Here is a 24,153-nt window from a genome sequence, read left to right on the forward strand (position 1 = left end):
TCGTTGCTCTCGTCTTTCTTTTTGCTCCCCCATTGCTTTTTTTAAAATTGCTCCTCAATTCTTCTCCAGCTATCTTAATTTCTTTCCCGGAACTCCCATGATGTCCGCCCATTGACCTGCAAGTAAGCAAGCATATCACAGTGGTATATCTCTCTCTCGCATCGAATCAGTACCCATTTTAGTACACGTGACGCCACATTACCTCAAATGCCTCGTGTCTTTCTGAACTCTCCCAAACTCCACCAAACGAGTGGCACTCTGGTCTGACACAGTTTTGGCTCCCGTTATTACTGTAATATGCAACCAAGCCCCCCCCTCCCCTTTACGTTTTCTCATTTTCCTCACGATTTCATTCTAGAGGAATGCAATGTAGCCGTCATCTTCAAGGGTTCGCGGAGAGAGAGAGAGAGAGAGAGAGAGAGAGAGAGAGAGAGAGAGAGAGAGAGAGAGAGAGAGAGAGAGAGAGAGAGAGAGGAATGAGGGAAGCAAGAGAGAGAAAGAGGACGTAAATTTTGTGGAGATTACATGGAAAAATGAGTGGCTGAGGAAACGGAAATAATGTCTTTGGGGGAAGAATATGGTCGAAGAAACCTGACAGTGGAGGGAGAGGAGAGGGGACGCGTGGGAAAGAGAGAGCAAGCGAGCGAGAGAGAGAGCCCGCAGGGAAGGAACAGGAGGGGGCATTTGTGTCCATGAGTTTGCATGAGAAAGACAGACAACTGGAGCACTGATTGGCCCACAACTAGTTTTTCTGAAAAAAAATATCATTATTCAACTTCACTAAAAAATGTAATTCCGCTCTGTACTTTTATCAACGACTTTCCGCTGCTGCACAGTCTTCGTGCCCCCGTTACCGCTGTCGTTTATACGTTTACTTCTGGCGTTTTTTTTTCAAGTATACCTGAATTTATAGAATATTTGTCTAAACGACCTTTGAAAGTATTAGTTTTAGAGTCCACTAAGTCTGACGATAACTTATTCCAATGCTCAACACATCTACAGGAGAGGAAACTTTACCCACCTCCGAACTATACATTTTTAGCTTTGAGTTTTATTCCATTTGTCCTGGTAACCGCATTTTCTTGTATTTCGAAAAGATGCTCGTGGTTTACTTTATCCAACCTGTTCAGAATTTTGAACGCTTGGATTAAGTCGCAGCGAAGTCTACGTTTTTTAAGGGAGAAGAGAGCCAATCGTTTTAGCCTCTTTTCGTATGCAAGAATTCTAAGGGATGGGATCAATTTTGACTAGCGTCTTTGTACTTGTTCTAATCTTTCATCTTTTTTTATAGATGGGGGCCAAAGCTGGACTGCGTATTCAAGGTGAAGTCTTGCTGGACAATTGTAAAGTCCGAGAATTTTCTGGTATCATGAAATCTATGTTCCTGGCTATGATAACTAACATTTGGTTGCCTTTTTTTACTTGCTGCTTGATACTGTTTAGTGTCCTTCAAACTCATGCTTTTCTTCATTTACTTTAGTTGGTGTTTCCGAGTAGTTTGTAGTCGAAACGTATATTCTTGTCTCCAAAGTAAATAACTTTATACTTGTCTACATTAAACTTCATTTGCCATATGTCTGACCACTCTTTTAGTAAGATCTCTATGAATCGTTTCGCAGTCCCAACTGTTTACAGCTCTACCTCCTACTTTAGTATCGTCAGCAAATTTGGAGAATTAGAGTTCTAGGTCATTAATGTATATCATGAAAAGAATTGGGCCTAGGACCGACCCCTGTGGCACACCACTCGTTACGTCTAGCCAACCTGAGGCTTCGCCGTTTAGTACTACACACTGCTTTCTTCCGGTAAGCCAGTTTCTGATCCATGTACAGAGTTCTTCACTGATTCCGCAAGCATCCGTCCATTTCGCAAAATACCCATATCCAAGGTCATAGTTACTTATATAGAATTCGATAAGTTACTTAACTAGAATTAGACGAAAAGATTTTCAATGATCATAAAACATGTAGATATTCGCTTACGTTCAAGCACACACACACGACTCTTGAAACATAGTCTGACTTACTTTATATAAGTTGATCCTGTCTATACATGTTTTAACCCCATACTTGAAAAACTTATCTGTGGGAGGCCACATTCTCGCGTAGCTCTCGCCCCATACCTTGCTTGACCAACAATACTTTGCATATGGACGGTTAGGCACACGTTAATTGGATGTCAACCTTTGCTTAGGGTAAAGATGCTGTTAACTGTGGGCCGGGGTAACGCCGAGAATGGATGACGACAAAAAAAATGTGTACATGTTTGTGTGTATATATATATATATATATATATATATATATATATATATATATATATATATATATATATATAATTGTATATTATCCCAGGATATAGTGGAGAAAGAATCCTACCGACGTTATTGTGTGTGTGTCGTAGAAGGTAACTAAAAGGGGCTGGGGCGGGTGCCTGGCAATCCTCCCTTCCTGTATTACTTACCAAAAGAAGATTTTACATCACTGTCCTGGGGAGCGCCAAGTGTATAATACTGTTACCCGGTCTATCTTATATCTTTCAAGGTGTCAGTCACCTCGTACAACCTTCTAATATTAGAACTTCTGAATTTGAATTCTTGTGGTAAACATCGTTGCTCCTAACTTTCACCATTAAACATTACCTTTATTTTCATTTAGTTGATTTGATGTCTTTTTAACCATTTGTTTGATGTGATGATATTTCTGACACCGGGGTAGACATGGTCTCTCTCTCTCTCTCTCTCTCTCTCTCTCTCAACTGAGAACAGGACAAAATGAAAGACGTCATTGTACAAGCATCCATTTTTTTTATTGATAAATTGAGGATACACATAATATACGAGGCTTTTTTGGATGGGGGGGGGGGGGGTTGAAACTAAGCACAGAAACTAAGAGGTGGTGATGTTCTTTCTCGCCATTACATCTACACACACTACACTGCTATGTACAATCCATGTTACATTTTGTACACAGAGATTAGTTACTATAAGAACTATGTACAATATCTAGGGCCCAGATTTATATATTTCTTTTTCTCCTCCACTTGGAATTTCTCCTTTTAGATTACCCCGTCGATCTAGCTATGAAAAGAAACGTGTATGTATATATATATATATATATATATATATATATATATATATATATATATATATATATATATATATATATAATATATATACACATACATGTAATACTAACACACACAAATGACGAGTGTGCTCAAAGGGAGAAAGTCCATCATAAGTGTATCGTTAAAACTGTACTGGTACGTTATAAAGTAGAACTATACATATTCTGTTGTAAATATAAAATCTAATCTTCCTGCAAAACAAAGCATTATATAGCATTATATATTTATCTTAAAAAAACTATATATATGTATAGACTCTAGGATACATACATACATACATAGAGCAAGCACCTTTGTTAAGAGTGATAGTGATATAATGTTTTATATATATATACTTTTTTTTATTAAATGGTTTATGGACATGTCATATTTAAAAAGAGGAGGAGGGAGGAGGTAAGATGATGAGCTGCTGCCTGAGTTACATGACTTTCATGGCTGAACTTCAGGAGAGGCATGACTGCACAACATCTGTATAGTTAAGGATCAAAAATGACTTGGGAGTAGTTTTGGGCGTCTTTATCAAACCCTCCCTCGGTTGCCAAAGATCGAGGCTCTGGTTCGAAAAGGAAAAAATAAAGAGATAGTTTTCGACTGATAAAGAGTTACATAGATGAAAAGGGGGTTAAGAGATCTGGCTTGGGTCATCCAGAATACCACAGACTGTGAGGAGCATTAACGCTATCATGAAGTCATTTAAATTAGTTCAAGATTCTGTCACACCAGAAGCAATATATATATATTTTTTTTTCTTCCTCTATCACACTAATCGCACATCTTCCTTGTTTTCTCGCTAGCTTATGTACCAGTAGATTTTGCCAAATAAGTGTGTGCGCGTGCTGGATTAAGAAAATGGAAACCTGATCAAGCAATATTCCAAAAGAACTCGAGTTGATCAAGCTTAACCCAGCTTAATAAGTAATTCACGACTTAAAGCTGGCGTTTTGACTTTGAAGGGGAATCGCAAATGTTAACTTGAAACGATAAGAACTGCTATGTACAGAATATCTCTACAGATAACCACATTATTATTCTTCTTACATAAGATTATTTCTCAAGAAAATCTTTTTTTTTTATAAATTCACGCAAATAAAACATGGATAAACATCTCGAAATACGTTGATAACATTCTCCTTAAAAGAAGGTAGAGACAAGGAAACACTTCTTTTTTTTTTTTTTGTCACTCATGGAGCAAATCTGAGGATTATTAAGTTCTGTCCAATGTATTACGGTTCAGAACCAGTGGCATGTTTTATATAAGAGTTCATTGCAGGAGAGAGAGAGAGAGAGAGAGAGAGAGGGGGGGTTGGGTCAGTAACACTGCAGGTTACGACTGGTTAACGCAATGACCAGTGCGGTATGAGCGTTGAGCTGTACGGTACAATCCCTGGGAAATTGTGATCAGCCTCGCCTTTGACCGTACCGTTTTGTGTGTGAAGGCAAACGCTAGGCTCTCGTGTCCAAAGGTCGTACCGTCGTGCTCAAAAGGGTCGTACCGTCATGCTCGAGTTGTTACTGCAACATCGTGTTCTAGGGCCGTACCGTTGTGCTCATGGGTTGTACCGTCGTGTTTATGGGGCGTAGCGTTGTCCTCAAGGGTTATACCGTCGTTTTGAGGGTCGTAATATCGTGTTCTAGTCTTGTACCGTCGTGTGCAAGGGTTGTACCCTTGTGCTCAAGGGCTGTACCATCGTGCTCAAGGGTTGTGCTGCCGTGTTTAAGGGTTGCACCGTCGTGCTCAAGGGTTGTACCATCGTGTTTAAGGGGTCGTAGCGCCGTGTTTGTGTTGTAACGTCATTGAAGGGTCGTGCCGTTGTGCTCATGGATTGTACCGTCGTGTTTAAGGGTTGCACCGTCGTGCTCAAGGGTTGTACTATTGAGGTCAAGACGTTAAAGAAAAGATGTAATCCAGATATTAATGTCTTTTGTCTTTCGCTTTTACCTCTCCTTTTTTTTTTTTTTTTCTTTTCGGGTACGTGTAAGGGTATGACCAAATGAGCGTCAACCGGCCAAAGACGAGTAATGTCTTCGGGCACATCGAGAGTCGTCTGAGCTTCGAAGTCCAGAGTGTGTTTCCAGTTGGTCCTGAACGGGTACTTCGTCTCGTTGGAAGGGCACTAAGTGGGTTTGTTAGTCAATAATACGAGTCATGAGGACGATGGGTTGAAAATAGTTGAGTAGTCTTGTCTGTTGTGTGGTGGGAGGAGGAGCCAAGAGCGAGTCACGGTGAATGAGAGGGTATTTACACGATAGTATCGCCCTTTTGCAAAGCTTCTCCGCCGTTCATCTCGAAGTATCGAAGACGATGCTGCTGGCAGGGGTCGCTCCGCTTCATCCATCAACACACTCCTCGCCTCGGAGTTTGAAGACGGTGAAGCCGAGACCAGAGAGGAATCGTCAAAATAATGATCTACTATTCAAAACGGCACCGATGAATCTCCACTGACGGAGTAGGAGTTATGATTCACCTAATCGTGAAGACCCAGATTCATCTCGGCAGACTCGAGTACCAAGCGTCACCATGATGGGAGCTTAAGCGGCAGCGGCAACGGCGGCGGCAGTGGTATGGGCAGCAGCGGCGGCGGCAGCGGCAGCTACAGATCGAGGAGCAGCAGTAGCAAACATCAGTAGTAACAGCGGTCAAGGGATAAGGAGAGGGGACTAACACACATGCTATGGAGTCGACAGATACACACAACAGGTTCTATGTACATGGACCATTTTGCTTTGGACCGGTTAAGCAAGCTCTTAATGTTGTTAGGGGAAGAATACGGATCCTCATAATGACGTTTACGTTGTGAGAGAGAGAGAGAGAGAGAGAGAGAGAGAGAGAGAGAGAGAGAGAGAGAGAGAGAGAGAGAGAGAGAGAGAGAGAGAGAGAGAGAGAGCCATAGAGCCATGGCTAAGAGACCTGTCTCCGGGAACTGGTCAGACTTGCGAGACGTAGGTGACTACGAGACCTGCCCTGCGATGTGAGGATGAAAGACGTAGCTAAGAGACCTACCCTGCTTTCTAGTAAGCTTGGGAGACGTAGCTACGAGAACCTATGCTAAGATCTAGTTACAAGAGCTATCCTACAATTTGGGTAAGGCTGTAGGGAGAAGTAACTTCGAGAACTATCCTGGGACCTGTTAAGGCTAGGAGTAGTAGTAGTAGCAGCTACGAGAGACGTACCTACAAGACCTAACTTACGATCTGACAAGGCAGGGAGACGTAGCTACGAGACTCTACCCTGTGATGTAGCAAGTACCACAAAGGGAGATTCTACCCTAACGAAGGTAAATGACTGACTATCTCGTTTTTAGGGTATGTGGGAAGTGACTTGAAACTAGAATGTAACTAAGAAGGGATCATGTATATATATGGTGTAGATTGGATGTCTTTTTATCAATAGATAAATTAAGTAAAATACTTTGACTTATAAATGAGACAATTGTCTCAAAGCCGTCCTTTATTAGCAGGTTTATTTTGTTTAAATAAGTAAAATACCAGTTTAAAGTTCCATAATCCATACGGTTATCAGATGAAGTCAAATTTACGAGAATTTAACTGATCTTCGAGATTATCGAAGTAATTCTACGAGACATGTATATAGTCGTATTTTCTCCAATGCGTTGTCGGGCTCCGCCTGTCTGTGGTTTTACGCCATTTTTACTTTTTCAAGTGAGAACAACAGAGAAGGTGGCCAAGTAAGGATATTTCCTTAAAGGCTCAGTCCTCTGTTCTTAACGCTACCTCGCTAACGCGGGAAATGTCGAACATGTATTAAAGAATAATAATAATAATAAAAAAAAATTACTCCTAAAATTCCAATGTCTCGTGTCTATTTACTCTTTATGGTTGTTGATAGATTTAAGTTTCGGTCTGGAACATCAATGGTTCGAGTCGAGACTCGAAGCAGTTTCCAAAGTTTCGCAACCAGTTACCTCACGCGTTTTATGATTGTTGAAAACTCGAATCTAAGCATTCGTGGGAATATGGGAAGTTGAAACTTGATAACGAGTAGTGATTTCAGTATACAAGAGTTTTATATGGCTATAGTTTAGAAGATTCAGAAGCATGATCCGATACCGTGTCTCGTTCGTTAACATGTAACCTTTAATAACATGTTCGGAACCTTTAATAGCATGTTCGGGAACAAGGAGCTTCACCTCATCCTTCTCGAACGAACTACAAACTTCCTTTTGTGATTTAGATTCATCCAAGACGACAGAAAATAAGGTTTCAGCTATCAGAGGTGTGCCAATCTATCGCATTCAGTGTGCGAACTCCAAAACCTCTTGGTAGGGAATGTGGGTTCTGCTTCTCAACAGTTTCCTGAATTTTGTAAAATAAACTCTCTAGAACAAATTTCATGATACCCAGAACTGGTTTCTACTGGAGGAATCCTGGTGTTATCCAGATCCTTTCTAAAGGCTCCTACATCCTAGGGCTGCATTTACTTCCAGCAACAGGGAAATGCAGACTCCTTTGGAGCGAGTTTTCTGACGAAATTAGACCCGCCAATACTATAGCCACTCGAAAGGTGACGTTTCACTTGCACTGTAGCCTTTAATAGGTAAAGCCCAGTGACACACACACATATACATATATATATATATATATATATATATATATATATATATATATATATATATATATATATATATATATTCCATATTCGCCACTTCCCGCGTTAGCGAGGTAGCGTTAAGAACCCATTTCACACCATATATTGTTCTCAAACAGATCCACCCTGTTATCATAGTTTTCTCTAAATCTTAGGCTCGCGCCTTGCAACCATACACCACCGTCATCAGAACACCATCTAAAATATACATATTTGTAATCGATGGCAGTCGCTTGTCTTTCCATACACTTCTTAGTGCGCCTGGGACCTTATCACTTCACCTAATCTAGGGCTCGCTTCATCTATCATGGTTCCATTCCCTGCCATATATTTTCCTAGGTGTCTAAGACATTCCACTTTCCTCGTTCTCCATTCAAGTAAGCTCTCCGCACCGTTAAGCTTGATAACCATGTTTTTATCAACATTTACTCCCAACTTTCTTCCACACACTGTTCGAACTCAAAAACCAGCTTCTGCAGTCTCTCACTCGAATCTGCCAACAGTGCCTTATCAGGAAATAGGAAGAGACTAAACTCCCAGCCCCTCTTCACCCTTAACATGTTGTAGGCCTGCCTTTCTCTCCCAAATCCTTTCATTTACTTCCCTCACCACCTCCCCCACAAACAGATTAAACAGTCATGGTGACATCATCACGCCCTGCTCCAAACCGACCTTTACGTAGAACCACTCATCCTTCACTTTACCTAGTCGCGCTACCTTACGCCAGCCAAGCAGGGGTGCCGGGTTCGATCCTGGATGGTGGATGTTTGTATGTTCAATGAAAGCGCGCATTCATATGCACTTTGTGTGTGAATATATATATATATATATATATATATATATATATATATATATATATATATATATATATATATATATATAATGTATGTATGTTTATGTTACCGGACTCGGCCTGATCGAGGTTACATAGCCGGTGAAGTCACCATTCTCGTGGCTGTACAATCTCATCGCATAGCTCCTTACCTTAGCGGAGTCCACATTTCCCTGCCACAAGAAGTGGCACAGCACTGGGCTGAAGAAACCCTTGGAAAGAGATTCTAGGTAACACCTGGAGTCTTCCATAGAAATTAATCATCGGGTAATTATGAAAATACCACGTGCGTATGTGTCGTGTCCATGATTCGAAAACAGACCCACTGAAGTCTTGTTAGTAGTATATATATATATATATATATATATATATATATATAGTACTATCAGATTATCAATCAGAAATGTAGATCACTATTTTGTTTTGAATTGAAATCGTCTGTGTCCATAGTAATCACAAGTTCTTATTTTACTTATAATCGTATCCTTTTTTTTTTTGTTGTATGGTTCCTGTAGTTAATTCTCGAAAGAAAAAATGTAGCTCAAATTTTCCCAGATGAATGAAAAATATTTCTTTCCCACGTCATTCCTTGCTGAAAGATGGTAATGAATGACAGCATCAGTGATTGGAGAGGTGATGGGTGGGTGAGTGTAGTGGAAGGCCAATATGCCAATCATCGTTGGATTAATTCCCTCAACATCTCTGATGACTTGTGTACATAACAAAAGACTCGCAAATCACTAACAGGAGATAGATGGTTAAACGTTTCAAGTCACAGTGTCCATATTAGAGGAGATAGGATCCAAGTGACAGACTCTGATAAAACTCAGAAGTAATATATGTGTGTAAGAGAAAGAGCATACTGGTTCCTGGCCCTTCTGAGCCGTCCTTTCCTCTGAAACGCATTGCATCACATGAGGATGATCGAACCCTTAAAGTGGGTGTTTAGATTCCCTTAAAATAGTCAACACATGAAGCTAGCTGGTCCTTTTTCAATAATGTAAAAAAAGTGTTAACACTAAAACATTATATATATATATATATCAAGCCTTAATACAAAATTATACTTGTATAGTGAATGAAGAGGAAAGAGGCTGTATGTTCCTGATTCGCCCCATGAAAATTGGGATTCGAGTGGATGATAAGATAGATAGATAAGATGGATAGATAGATAGATATACAGACCCCTACCGCAGAATCACACACACACATACAAACAGTAGCCTTCTGCTGCCCTCCCAGCTAACTCTGGGAGATGAGAGGATCTTGAAGCCGCAGATTTACACACACACACACACACACACGTACACACAGACACACAGTTAGCCCTCCGCTACCCTCCCAGCTAACTCTGGGAGATGAGGATTTTCTTGAAGGCTTTTCTAAACTCCGGGTTGAAGATAGTGTAGATCACGGGGTTCAGGAAGGAATTCATGTAGCCGATCCAGGTGGTGAGCACGAAGATGGCCATCCCGGGTTCGAGGCTAGGATTCTCGGTCTTCTTGCTGATCGCGTTCACGATGTTGCAGGTGAAGAATGGCACCCAACACACGAGGAACGCTCCTGTAGGGGATGTAAGAGAGAGAGAGTTGGATGAAGTTCGGGGAGGGGGAGGAAGAGAACTGAAGGTGTCATTTTGGGTCGGATGTGTGTATAGGGTACTCGAGTTTTGAAGTACGTAATGGTAAGGTTTTAGTGTGTAAGGTGACTGTACAAGGAATTTAAGGCAGAAATGGTTGATTGTTTGGTTTATTTGGGTGTACAGGCACCGAGTTTAAGCTATAACTGATTACTTATATAAAACGTATTAAGTAGTAATCTCTCCAAGACGTTATAAGATACTTAGGTTGACATAGCCATTAGGGAAGCCACTGCCAGCGTGTCTTATAGAGACGAATATATATGCAAGTGACTAGCCTGAGGGTTTAGTACAGGAATGGACATGGCGATAAGAACACATTGTTGATCATTCGTCAGCGATCACCCTCAGAATATCTATTGCTGCCACAAGCAACATGTACCCGATTCCTTGTTCAGATAGATGAAAGAACAGATAGATTTATTTCATAGACTGATAAATCATAAGATAAAATTGGAAAGATGCTGTGATTATATTGAGTATTTCGTATCTATAAGTGTTTTATGCTCCATATCATGGAGTATTGTTCACATGTCTGGAGTGGCCCCTGGTATTTAAAGTACTATAATACGGAAGACAAGATATAAAGCTGAAAGAAACGAGAGATCAAAGAAGATCTCGTAAGTGAGGATAGAGGGAAATGGTACAATGAGTAGAGTATACTTTAAAGGGAATCTTATCTTTTTACTAGTTGCAGCAAAAATAATCACATTCTTTTTCTCCTTCTAAGCAAGTGTGTTTTCCGTTCCTTAGCTGTCTACATGGAACATCGTGCCACTAGTGCTCAAGCTTGTTCTCAGTTTAGTCTTCAAGCCTGGATAAGCTTATAACTTCCCCAGAATTTCCCCAAGAACAACCGACAGCGCCTCAAGCTTAGATTTCTGAACTTGGATACACTTCACGACGACAGTTTCCTCCTTCGTCATGGTGGCATACTAGATGAGTGCCAGCCGGTTTAAGTCCAGGTCTTACGGCAATTGCCTGGATGAGTGCCAGTCAGTTTGACCCCTACTCTTGGGGCAAGTGCTATGGAACAGTGCCAGCCAGTTTTAAAAGTTGCGGTGTTGGAGCACCTATTTGGAATAGTAACAGTCAATTTTAAGTCCTGTTCTTGGGGCACCAGCTTTGGAATAGTGTCAGTCAGTTTTAAGTCCTGGTCTAGGAGCACCTGCTTTGGAACAGTGCCAGCCTACATTAAATCCTGGTCTTGCAGCACCTGTTTGGAACAGTGCCAGCCAGTCTGTCATGGTTTTAGGACACCTGCTTGAAACGGTTCCAGATAGTATAATAAGTCCCCTGGTTTCGGGGTACCTGCTTGGAGTAGAGCCAGCTAGTTCATCAACCACCTCTTAGGGCATCTGCCCAGAGTAGAGCCAGGTAGCTAATCAATTACCTCTCGAGGTTTGGAGTAGAGACAGCCAGTTCATCAACCATCTCTTTGGATCCCTGCCCAGAGTAGAGCCAGGTAGCTAATCAATTACCTCTCGAGCTTTGGAGTAGAGGCAGCCAGTTCATCAACCACCTCTTTGGATCCCTGCCCAGAGTAGAGCCAGGTAGCGCGGATCAATCACCTCTCGAGGCTTGAGAGTAGAGCCACAGAGTATATACCTCTGGTTTCGGGGGGCACTTAACCGCCATACGGAGGAGTACCAACCGAGTTTGTCTCTTCGAGGGTGGTGTCTGCCGGCAGCTTCCTCATCGCTAGCAGGGTTACGCCCTACTCGCTGACCAATATAAAAAAAAAAAACAACCCTCGAGAGCCCCCAATCTTTACCTCTTCCGCTAAATTAGTTTTTCCCGGCATTTGGTAATTGGAGGGTGATCGTCGTCGTCCACCCTCACCCCCCAACCCCATCCCACACCACCCACCCCAACCCTGTCCTACTCTTCACCAGCAGTCAACATTTTTTCTTCCCGTATCCTTTGGTCCCGTCCCTCTCTCTCTCTCTCTCTCTGAAGTATTTCCTTGTACGCACTCGTATGTAATTATCTCTCTCTCTCTCTTCTCTCTCTCTCTCTCTCTCTCTCTCTCTCTCTCTCTCTCTCTCTCTCTCTCTCTCTCCATTTCCTGTGATGCCTCTCACACCTATCTTTTTTTTTTCTTTTTACTTTCATCTTTTAACGTCTCCTCTGTTCTCGCCCTTTCCCCATCACTGTTATTCGCTGCTTTGTTGGCCACATATCACATCTGACTTTTCTATCATTTGTATTCCCTCTCTCATTTCCCATTTCCTACACTTTCCATTTGTACTGTCCCGCTCATATTCTTGTCTTTCTCGCATTCTCTCGCCTAAGTTTCGTTGCGCTTTCGTTTTCGTCTTTTGTTTTTTTTTGGAACCTTTGACATTGACCTTTATCTTCCTTTGTTTCATTCTTCCATTCTAAAGTCGATTAATTGATGCTCATAACTTCTATTTTCTTTAAACCAACAATTCATGCTTATTAAATTTTCCATGACATATGATTCCGTGTCTTATTTTCTCGTTTACAAATCGTTTTTACTTTACATCATCTCATCTGGTCGCCTGCTTCCTCATCTGTTGTTTCATATCTCCTTTACCAGCACATATTCACCTTGTATCCTTCGTATCTCCTCTGGATTCCTCTCTGTTCTCACTACTTCTCCCTGCTTGTCTGTCTTAATTCTGCCTCATTTTCCTATACCTTTTTCGTCTTATCTTCATATCTTATCATTTTCACTGCATGATCTTTGAACCTGGATCGTATTGTTTTTTTTTCTCGTTTCGTTTCGAGCATGAAGAAATTCCGTGAAGTTTACGTCAGTTTGGGCATCTGTGTCCCACACACAAACAGCGTAAATGCAGAAACAAAATTACGGAAAACATTTGATTTGATAAAGCCTTTTACATTACTTTTTTTTTTTCGAAATTTCAGTTTATACTATTTATAGCTTATACTCCACCATCTTCACGGGTACACTTGCTGACAAAATTCTTAGGAAACGCATAATTATCTTTAAGAAAAATCAGCAACGCTCACTGTTTACTTTGGGAGCACTTCAGTTCTACATAGTTTGATTTTCTCGCTCTAAGTGTACATCAAAATCAAATTCTTCACTATAACAGATCTACCTTCGAAGCATTAGTTCCAATGGTAACACACTAGTCACACCGTCAAACATCTAAGTTACACTTGATATCGTTTGCGCGGGTTCGAGACCATCTTGTGATCCACTTTGACACCTTTGAGTACACTCTTGTAGTGGTCTTCACTCTTTGCGATGACGAAAGATGTTCTAAACCGACTTTGAATCCAAGGTCGTTGATGAAATCTGATGCTTTAAAGTTGACTGCAGACGTCTAGTACGCAGAAGACACCTGCTAGTCTTCAGCATCTTCTGTAAGGACTTTTCAGGTCGAGCTGAAAAGCATGAAATGTGAACCAGGACTCTCAACCAACCAGCGAGTGTTGTCGAGAATGACAGGAGAGGGAAATTTAGGCTTCCTGAATCCCATTCTGAAGTGTTCTCGTGCTTTGGACCATTTGTCTGCTTTGATTGCTATGAGACTGTTGGCAAGTGACACGACGTTCTTCCGTTGGCATTTTGTTGCTGAAAAATGTGCAAGAGGCACCATCTCGGCAGTCAGGTACTAGAGAAGCCGTTGATGTGCACGCATTGCAATCTTGGAGATCAACGGGTTTACAGCCACATACTTCAGTAGAGGTTGGAACAGCTCATAAGTGCTATGGTGCATCCATAGGAGACGTGTAAGGTCATCCACTAAGAACTATAGTGCTGCAAAAATGAGGAAGTCCCTAGCTTTTGACACTTCGTTCCCTATGGTGATAGAGCCAAGTGGTGGTAGCTGCTGAATATTTTTTGTTTCTCAAGGATGCAGATTTAAAGGGAATGCAGTACCTCTGACATCAATGAGGCCTTGTAAAAAGCATAGGTACTTCGAGGGAGATTTGTTGGTCAGCCACTTCTCCATCGAGAAACACTATACATAGTGCATCAAACTCTCTATATTGATATCTCTGGAATGAGAGCTCTGAACGGGAAGGTTGTAAAAAAATGGCTCTACATACCTCAAACAGATTGAGTGCCACTTAACTGAATACAGTTGCATCAAACTGTGGAAGTGGCTCACCCCATCAGTGATATTAATTCAAATTTCTTGCAAACCCTGGAGAAAGAGGTTAATGCCTAGAAACTTTGAAATTTCCATTTGTAGGTCATCAAACACAAGAGACCGTGTGACCTCACCGAGATGATGCCCGGTTTAGACGTTGGTGGGTTGTGACACAGGCTGCAGTGATATGGCCTGTGTTGGATGCTGCTGAAGCATCAAACAACATGCTGGCGACAGAACTTTCACAGTTCCAAGACCCCAACAGCTTAAACGTCAGATAAGCAATGACATCGCCAGAATCTTTATCAGAGTGGCGCTGATCCTCTGGAAGAGCAAGAAACTTCATTTCGTGCACCGTTCCTACTTCAGTAGGAAGACGTTCCTCTGTGATCCCATTCTGATTGGACGATAGCGACTCGAAGTTTCGCGTCTCTGGGTAGAGTGGTAAGCTTAGCGGGAGCAGTCCACTGTTCTCCGTAAGCCTTTGCGCCTTTGCTATTTTGTGTCCAACCTGGCGGCTTGAACTGTCCACTGTGGAGTGTAATGTTGAAGCTCTAGAGGGGTTTGTCTTCTCTAAGTCTTTGAGAATGAGGCTTGAATGTGGTAAGTAGAGTAGTTTCACATCAGATAAAGGTGATATTAAACCGCGTGCTACTTGCTGCAGTAGCTCCACAGTGTTTTGACCTCGAAGTGGGACACCTTATTGTTCAAAAATTACAGGAAAATCTTGAGCATAACCAGACCAAATGTAAAGTTTTGGATCCAGGGATAAATGAATTTCTCAACAGTGGAGTGTATGATCTACCTTCATATATGGATCATTCTCTCTCTCCTTCTCTCTCTCTCTCTCTCTCTCTCCCCCTTTCGTTTTGTCTGGTCCTCTCACTGTGTGTATCCACATTATGGTTCCATTTCCCTGTTGTCATCCTCCTCCCTCGTATATATCCTCTCTCCTCTCCTCTTCCCTTCCACACCTTACGGCTGTATAGGCCCGCTGATGACCTCTGATACCCGGTCCTAATCATGATCACGAAACTGGACCTTCAATATGTCTCTTTGTCTCCGCCCTGCGCTGGTATACTGCTTCATAATACACACACACACACACACACAGGAATGCACACGGTACAAATATCTAACTGCAAATAGTACTCTCTCTCTCTCTCTCTCTCTCTCTCTCTCTCTCTCTCTATATATATATATATATATATATATATATATATATATATATATATATATATATATATATATATATATATACACATACACACACAGATTTCTTGTTCAGATGTCGAGGACAGATCATCCCTTCCCCTACACATTATGTATCTGGGTTCCATCTTTCCATTCATTTTGCCGTATGGCCTCGTCTCCCCTACTGTTGCCTCAATACCAACCACCTCACTCGCCCCTGTCACTATTCATCTCATTCTACCCGTTACTCTCCCCTTCTTCTCCTTCCTAATTATTTCCCAATCATTTCCCTCTGATACACTCTCAATACCAGCATTCACACTGAACCACCTCATTTTTCTTGTTAATTCACTTTCATTATCATTTGCATCTACAAACGAATGGTTTCTTAATGCTTCCATCAGGTTTAAAGTCTATAGATACGATGTATATTTCAATGATGTTTATAGACAGTATATACATAAATTGCAAAAGTACACACACATACACGTTATCATGCAAATTCCTACGTACTTATACATGGATACACGTATGCACTCTCTCTCTCTCTCTCTCTCTCTCTCTCTCTCTCTCTCTCTCTCTCTCTATATATATATATATATATATATATATATATATATATATATTGAAGCATTAATCTCCTGGGTATTTCTTCTCGTTAAAATCAGTTTCGCCGACACTCCCTCTTCGTTTATCATATCTTTCTACATCTCTTGTTATCATCTATATAATCTTTCCATTCCTACTCATATTCTTTGCACCCATCTCATTCTTGTGAATGTGGTTCCCTCTCTTTGTCCCTTCTTTCCTTCTCCCTTCCCCCTCCTTAACACATTGTTTTCTTTCCATTCCTACTTATGTTTCCCTTTACCGATTCTTTCTCCCTCTTTTCGCTCTCCCTTTCTTCCCCCATCTGCACCCGCATCATCACATCGCTCCTGATGGTCAATAATCATATGCCAGCCTCACTTCCCACATCACTTCATTTCCTTTCTGTTCACATTTGGTACTCCTTGTCTCTCCGTCTCTTGTCAAACAATGTCTTCTTCTCCTCCCCTCTCCCTCATTCCTCCTCTACAACTTCGCATATCCTAATCTGCATCTGAGATTAGCAAGGATGATTTGGTCAAACACAATCCAAGTCTGATTCCCACAGCCGAGTGACATAAAGTTCAATTTTCCAATTAGAATTAAAGATCGACATATGTAATTGTCTTTCCCTTAACATGATAAATGCTTTAGTCCATTTCATTTTCAACTAAAGAAATTTTAATGTTAACTGAAAGGAATAAGAACGTTGATACAGATGAATCGTCACTGATAGAATTTCTTAGGGATATGTGAAGCAGGTTAATGAACGATTCGCAATATAGAATTAGAGAATCTTAACAGGTCAAACTGGATTGACCTGGTTATCTATGACCAGGGTTCGTGTGCCTGCAAAGACCTGTTTACGTGATGTAGTCCACATCCTCATCCCCACGTCATTCTCTACACACTTTCTAACCTACATATGCCGTATTTCTTCTACATAATCCTGTTTCTGACATTCTCATAAAGTCCAAATTAACTCGTCTTTTAACTGTGTGTATATATATATATATATATATATATATATATATATATATATATATATATATATATATATATAAATTTGGCACCTGTACCAGTAGGACTCGAACCACTGACACTTCAGAGTAGGCTTCGAGGTTTCAGTGGAGGAGCGCGTTGTTATTCACTTAGCCCATGACAGTGTGCCCTCCTTGCTTGCCAGTGGCAGTCAGTTCCACAGGGAGCCGGGTTGCCGGGTTTGAGAACAGGCATATATATATAGGGAAAAATGAAACTCGAGTCCTAAGAGGCATGTCGTAATCAACATCATGGTAGAAACCTACAGACATAAGGCTAGAAGGGTTTCGTTGACGGGAGCTGCTATGTACTACATAGAAGACATGAGCTGTGGTTAGGAAGTATCCTATGTCTGTAAGTAGGATGGCTTTTTTTAATCTAAAGACAGAAAGTAAGTCTTTTAAGTATAATGACAGTACGTTTAATAAGTTTCCTAAATATAATAACCGAGAATAAGTTTATCAACTGAAGTAAATTTCTTAGAGAGAGAGAGAGAGAGAGAGAGAGTGAGAGAGAGTCCTTAAGTATAATGACAGACTATAAGTGTCTCGCTTATAACGAGTGAGTAAAACTTTGTGCCATGACAGAAAATACGTGTCTCGAGTATGATGACTGATTCTAGTTAGTATGATGGTTGAATCTTTTCTAAGTATGCTGGCTGAGTGTTTCTAAATGTAATGAAGAGTAAGTCTGAAAAAAGTAGAATGACCAAAAGTATATTTGTAAGTATAATGTCAGGGGAGGAAAGTCTGTAAGTGTAACGACAGTATACTTTATCTGCAGTATACCACAGAGCAAAATTTTGCTCCATCACAACAAAAATCCATAGAATATTCATGAAATGTAATTCCACAATTATAACTGTAATTACTTAATTACAATTACACAGTGGTAACTTACGAAAATAATTGGCCTAACACACTGAACAAATAGGTCATTGACATACCAATTATGCAAAGAAATGTCGTGTAAACATACTGATAATTGGTATGCCATACTGAACGCACTAACAGTTCCATATTGCACACACTGCTGGAAATGAAAACAAGCTCAAAGTTATATAATGAAGAGGCAGATAACTAGTGTGCTTTGGCGATGGGCGGTCTCTCTCTCTCTCTCTCTCTCTCTCTCTCTCTCTCTCTCTCTCTCTCTCTCTCTCTCTCTCTCTCTATCTATCTATCTATCTCTCTCTCCTTCCTCCCTCTCTCTCTCCTTCCTCCCTCTCTCTCTCCTTCCTTCCTCCCTCTCTCTCCTTCCTTCCTCTCTCTCTCTCTGTATATATGTGTCTGTGTGTGTGTCAACGCGTCTAGTGGTGACCTTACCCAAGACGATGGCTAAGGTCTTGGTAGCCTTCCTCTCCTTCTTGGCGGAGGACTTCTCCCTCTTCTTCTTGCTGGCCTTGTTGACCTTGTAGATGGTGAAGCGGGCGGAGGACGCCTTCTTGTCCTTCTTCTCCAGCAGCTCCCCGCTCTCCGACGCCGTTGCCCGACTCGAATTGGCTGACCCGTTTCTCTTCGACTGCAGCTGGTGGCAATACAAGAGGAGAGAGAGATTTTGAGAAGTGGGTGAGATGGTGGTGGTGGAGGAGGATTGGTGGAGATTGATGCTATTAGTGGGTGAGTGGAGGAGGAATGGGACTGGTGGTGGGTGAGAATAGATAGGGTACAGGGAGGGTCAATGGGAAGGATAGATTGTAGGTGACACAACTGGTATCTTCAGGATGAGGTTATCTGTGCTCGGTATCCTCACTGTGGAGAGAGAGAGAGAGAGAGAGAGAGAGAGAGAGAGAGAGAGAGAGAGAGAGAGAGAGAGAGAGAGAGAGAGAGAATTTGAATGAGGTAGATCGGCTTCCTAGGAACGAGGCAACAAAGGGCAGAAATGCCGAGGGTTGATGTGGAAGTCGACAGCGATGGAAGGATACATATGGTAAGAGTAGATGGGGGGGGCGAGTTGTAGGTGAGAGAGAGAGAGAGAGAGAGAGAGAGAGAGAGAGAGAGAGAGAGAGAGAGAGAGAGAGAGAGAGAGAGAGAGAGAGGTTACCTACGAGTACCTCTGCCGAAAATTTTACTATGATGGTAAGACACACGGAGGCAGTGTACAGACAAGAGGGAGAGAGAAGGTGGCGAAGCTAGACCAGATGATGATATCACCATAGGAAGGAATAATAATAATGGAGCAAATCGTAGACAGAAAATAATTGTAATATTAATGGAAGTAAACTGAATAATCTCGATAAAGCATATATATATATATATAAACTTTAATTCATCCCAAGCCAGTCATCACATGATGGGAGACTCGTCAACTTTACTCGCAGGCCTATTAACATTAAAAATATCAAGCTGTATGCCCATTAACACTTATCAAACCACCATTAAAATATTCTATGTTAGACCCACTAACTCTCTTCATCCCACTGAAATAAAAGAGGAGTCTTCTCTGGGGACGGAGTCGACTGGCCTCCCCAGGTCTGGGGACGTAGTCCATCCTTTAAAGATCCTGGTACCCTTTAACATTAATCCCTTAGCGTCTTGTATGCCCTTCCTTAACACAAGAACCATGCCAAGAAGACAAGGGCTTCCCACATCAGGATGTAAGAGCGAATCTTGCCTTCGCTCACGTAGTACGCGCCTCAGTCTTAGGATGGAATTGCGAGTCTTAGGATGGCGTTCCATCAAGGCGGCCAGCTAAGACTGCCAATGGGATCGAGGGTCGGAAATTAAAAATACGAGCGGCCTAATGGGGCGTTGTGGGGGGGGGGGGATAATGGTTCACGCCCATTTTTAGTCTGGGTTGTATTTTGCCAAGGAGGGACAGGGAGGTTGCAAAGGGAAAATGGGGGGAGAGAGAGAGAGAGAGAGAGAGAGAGAGAGAGAGAGAGAGAGAGAGAGAGAGAGAGAGAGAGAGAGAGAGAGATGCTTCAAAAGTACGGTACACTCCAGTCCATTGTATAAATACAACGCTGAACTGTACTGTATTCGGAATGGTAATGCGGTGCTGAAGGTTGCAGGGAAACAGTGCTATGTAGGTTTTGTGTGTGTGTGTAATTACCTATTTGTTCTGTATTCGAAAGGAATTTTACACCTGTGGGGTCCCATGTCTTAAACATTCCCTGCCATCATACAACTTGAATCATTTATGTATGCTGTCTGTATCGACTGTGAGTGTGTGTGTTTTATAAAAAATGACTTGTATACAAAGATATAATTTCAAATAATCGACTTTGTGAAAATTGTTCCCTCTCCTCGGTTCCTTTCTTCAACCTTCCCTCTACTTGTTCCTCTATCTTTATCATCACCGTTCGTCCCCACTTGTCGCTCCTTGGTCGTCGTCTTTGGTTGGTCGTTTCTCGCGACAGTCGTAATTTCTCCCCCCTGTCGGAGAGGTCGCTGGCTTGTCGCTCTACGTCTCTGCCTCACTCCTAGTAGGTGTTTCTTTAAGTCATCCCCTTTGTCGTTCTCTTTCTCCCTAGCTCCCCCTAGGTGTCCTTTTCGTCGTGGCCTCTCCCTTGGCTGGACATCGTCTTCGTCGTCCTTGCTTCTGCTGGTGTTGTAAGAGGGGAAAGGGAGATAGAAAAGGGTGAGGGGACGACTGCACATCATCAAGTACCCCTTGGACGTAGCCCTTCCCCCTAGGTCGTCCCTTTGGTCGTCCCCTATCCCTTGGGCGGTGGATGTCGTCGTCGTCCTGCTTCGGCTGGCGGTGTGAGGGGGAGTGGGATGATAGCCCACCACTTAGTCATCCCTATCGTTTCCCTTCCATAGTAGGCTTCATCATTTAGCCTTTGGCGATAGGCAAAGAAGAGCCTGTATTTCATGCCAGTCGCAATAGACCGTACTGCCGTTTTCCCTCCATATGCCTGGTTAAGCCCTTTGATAGCGTGTCGTTCCTTGTATACCAAAACCATATAACTCTCTCTCTCTCCCTCCTCTGCACGACCTTCACCCTCCTTAATGTTCTAAGGCTTCTCCCCCCCAACCTCACATCCAATCCACCCCACTTCACTGTCAGCCTCAAAGTCTGTCTCTCTTCGCTCATCCTCTCAATATTACCAAACCATTTCAGCACAACTTGGTGCGGTCTTTGTCATTCATCGCGTACTCTCTCTCTCTTACCATGTCTTGCCTCCTACCTTATAGGATCACTGCTACTCGCTCCACATATCGTCTTCTTGAATTTCATTACCACCACGTTCAACCCTCTTGCGTCGTTTTGTATTCAGAGCCCAAAACTCGCACCATTACAACAGTGTTGGGACTACTGTACCGTCAAGCATGCACAACTTTGCCTTCACAGTATAATATCATTATCATAATCATTATATTTGTTATTACTGTGACTATTATCGCAAGAAAACAGATCGATCACGGATGGGTAGACATGTATATATATCCATCTGCCTTCCCCCTCGTACAGTAACTCTCACTTAAACAATTACGATCCTTCCTCGTCAAGTAATTACAAGGGAAACGCGAGATGTCAGCTTCTCTCTCTCTCTCTCTCTCTCTCTCTCTCTCTGACTGAACCAAATCCACAACTTGAAACGTGTCGCATCACTTTCTCTTCTTCAGTCGCCGGTGTTGAAATCACTGTGGGGGGGAGAGGAAAAAAAAAGGAAAACATGCCAATAGTTTACATTAGTTCGTCGGTTGTGGAGAAAAAAAATGGACATAGGATGAGATGGGTTAGTGGTGCGATATGTAGGATGAGAGGGGTTAGTGGTGCCATATGTAGGATGAGAGGGGCTAGTGGTGCCATATGTAAAATGAGAGGGGCTAGTGGTGCCATATGTGTCATGTGTGGCACTATTTGTTGCTACAAGCGCGAAATCAGGTGAGGGGGTGCACCCAAGTCCAGCAAGAAAGCTCGAGGTAATGAAAGGTTTTAAACTCTTCTTGAGTATAAGCTGCATTGCGCAAGTCAACTTTGTCTGTTCTTACCTGACTGAGGTCATACAGGAGTTGCCACGTCAAGGTTAGGCTGAGGTAAGGTCACACAGAACCTTGTGCCTACCTCGCCACTCTGTAATTACAAGGTCAGTCGACCCCATCCCATGTTTGCTGCAGTTCTGTATACATAACCTGTATAGTATCTACTTTCTCGCTCTGTAACTGGTCCTCTGAAGATGTAGTAATACATGAAAGCGCTCAGGATTTTTGTGTTACGTTTCCCTTGTGTTTCTGTGTGTGTGTGTGTGTGTGTATATATATATATATATATATATATATATACACACACACACATATATACCCTGAGCCAGGTACCCATTTTATCGACCAACCTCAAGAGGTGGATTAACAGTGGGGATATGACTGGACCGACTGCCAAAACCAGGATTTGAACCAATGCCCTCGACCCTGGGCAGCCCGTGAATGCATCGCTGTCAGGAACGCTAACCGCTAAACCACAGGAGGGAGTCCACATATATATATATCCGCTTGCGTGAGATTACGCCGCGAGTGAAAAGTCACTTTTGGAGAGGTTGCATCACCAGGAGTTCAGTCTCGTCAAAGCACGTTTCATTTCAAAAGAGAGTCCACTTTCCCCTGCTCCAGGAAGTAGCACAGCCTTAGGATGCAGAAGCCATTGGAAAGACGTCCCGTGTAACACCACCAGAACTCTTGTCTTAGATAGAGGTCTTCGAGTAATTAGAAACAAAATAACGTGTACTGCAAGTAAGTCATAGTTGCCTTCACTGAAACCCTCTACCGAACATCCTCCATTGACTGAGAGGGAAAGTCACTGCAGTCTTCATCTCCAGGTGACCCCTCACCTCGCGAGGCCTGACACAGAAGAAAAAAAGAAAATCTCAAGAAAGAGTTGGAGTAAAATCCTCCGAGGCAACAGGTGTGGGGGGGAAAGAGAGAGACAGACGTGAGTGTGTGTCTCTGTGGAGGTTTCCTCCTTTACGCACCCTCCTGGCTGACTGACTGGCTGGTTAGCTCGCTCTCTCCCTCTAACCTCCTCCTCCTCCTTCGAGTGGTTCATGGCTCTGCAATTGGATTGGATGCTCGTGAAAGGATTTTATGGGAAAGGAGGAGGAAACCACAAGTCAGGAATGACAATAACAGTCGCTACCTGAAGTAGCCGAGCCATAATGCACGGAGCTTTGACACTCGAGGAGGACCTGCAGTGTCTCCTCATCTGAAGACTTTCCAGGAAAAAATATTTCTATACTTTTACGAGGAAAAAAAAATCTTTACACTCTAATGGATTATGTCTCGCCCCTTTTTTATTTTGACGAAGAGGAGCTTACGAGCTTTGAGGAGGAGGAGGAGGATGTGACATGTTCCGTACAGGGAATGATGATGATGTGGGGTCATTGCCGCTCGTAATACCTAAGACGACGCCAGATGGATACTGTCGTAAACGGTAAAAAAAAATCCCGCCCACCTGTAGCAAAAACGTGACGCAACATATGACTCGCTGTTCCTCCGTCGCCAGAATCTCCTCCAAGAACGGATCATCTGATTCTTTATATTATCATGTTATTCCTCTTGGGCGACGAGAGCGCCAGTAAGCGAAGTGGGTAGAGGGTAATCAAAGGCTACGTAACATACAGGTTCCAACACTGTCGACATAGTATGGACCAAACACTCCGCTGTTGATCGGGAACCACTACATAATGTCTGGGCTGCTGGACGTGAACACCTTCGGATGTAAACAAAGATCTAAAATCCATTCGGCCTCTCTCTCTTTCTCTCTCTCTTTCTCTCTCTCTCTCTCTCTCTCTCTCTCTCTCTCTCTCTCTCTCTCTCTCTCTCTCTCTCTCTCTCTCTTTCTCTCTCTCTGTGACAACATAATCCCTGGTAACACCAAGGGGACTAGTCTGCAGCTCCCAGCGCTGCTGGACGTTGGGTACACTTCAAAGTGACAACTCTGGGGACCCCCTCCCCCAAGAAACCTGTCACCTGCAGGTAGGGCCGGGCAGGACCTCAGAGACCTCTCTCTCTCTCTCTCTCTCTCTCTCTCTCTCTCTCTCTCTCTCTCTCTCTCTCTCTCTCTCTCTCTCCAGCTGTCCACCAGCATTCTC

General features: G+C 42.5%; 1 protein-coding gene across 1 annotated transcript in view; it reads right to left on the reverse strand.

The window, feature by feature from the left end:
- Positions 1-5,940: 5,940 nt before the first annotated feature.
- Positions 5,941-24,153, reverse strand: part of Dop2R (dopamine D2-like receptor) — an 80,280-nt gene continuing 62,067 nt past the window's right edge. The window contains exons 6-7 of the mRNA XM_071683409.1: positions 18,443-18,644; positions 5,941-10,127 (exon numbers count right to left, since the gene is read on the reverse strand). Of these exons, the coding sequence (XP_071539510.1) occupies positions 9,910-10,127; positions 18,443-18,644 (420 nt within the window). The 3' untranslated portion in view covers positions 5,941-9,909. The remainder of the gene's footprint in view (positions 10,128-18,442; positions 18,645-24,153) is intronic.

This window comes from Panulirus ornatus, chromosome 3 (assembly GCF_036320965.1).
Source record: "Panulirus ornatus isolate Po-2019 chromosome 3, ASM3632096v1, whole genome shotgun sequence".
Lineage (NCBI taxonomy): Eukaryota > Metazoa > Arthropoda > Malacostraca > Decapoda > Palinuridae > Panulirus > Panulirus ornatus.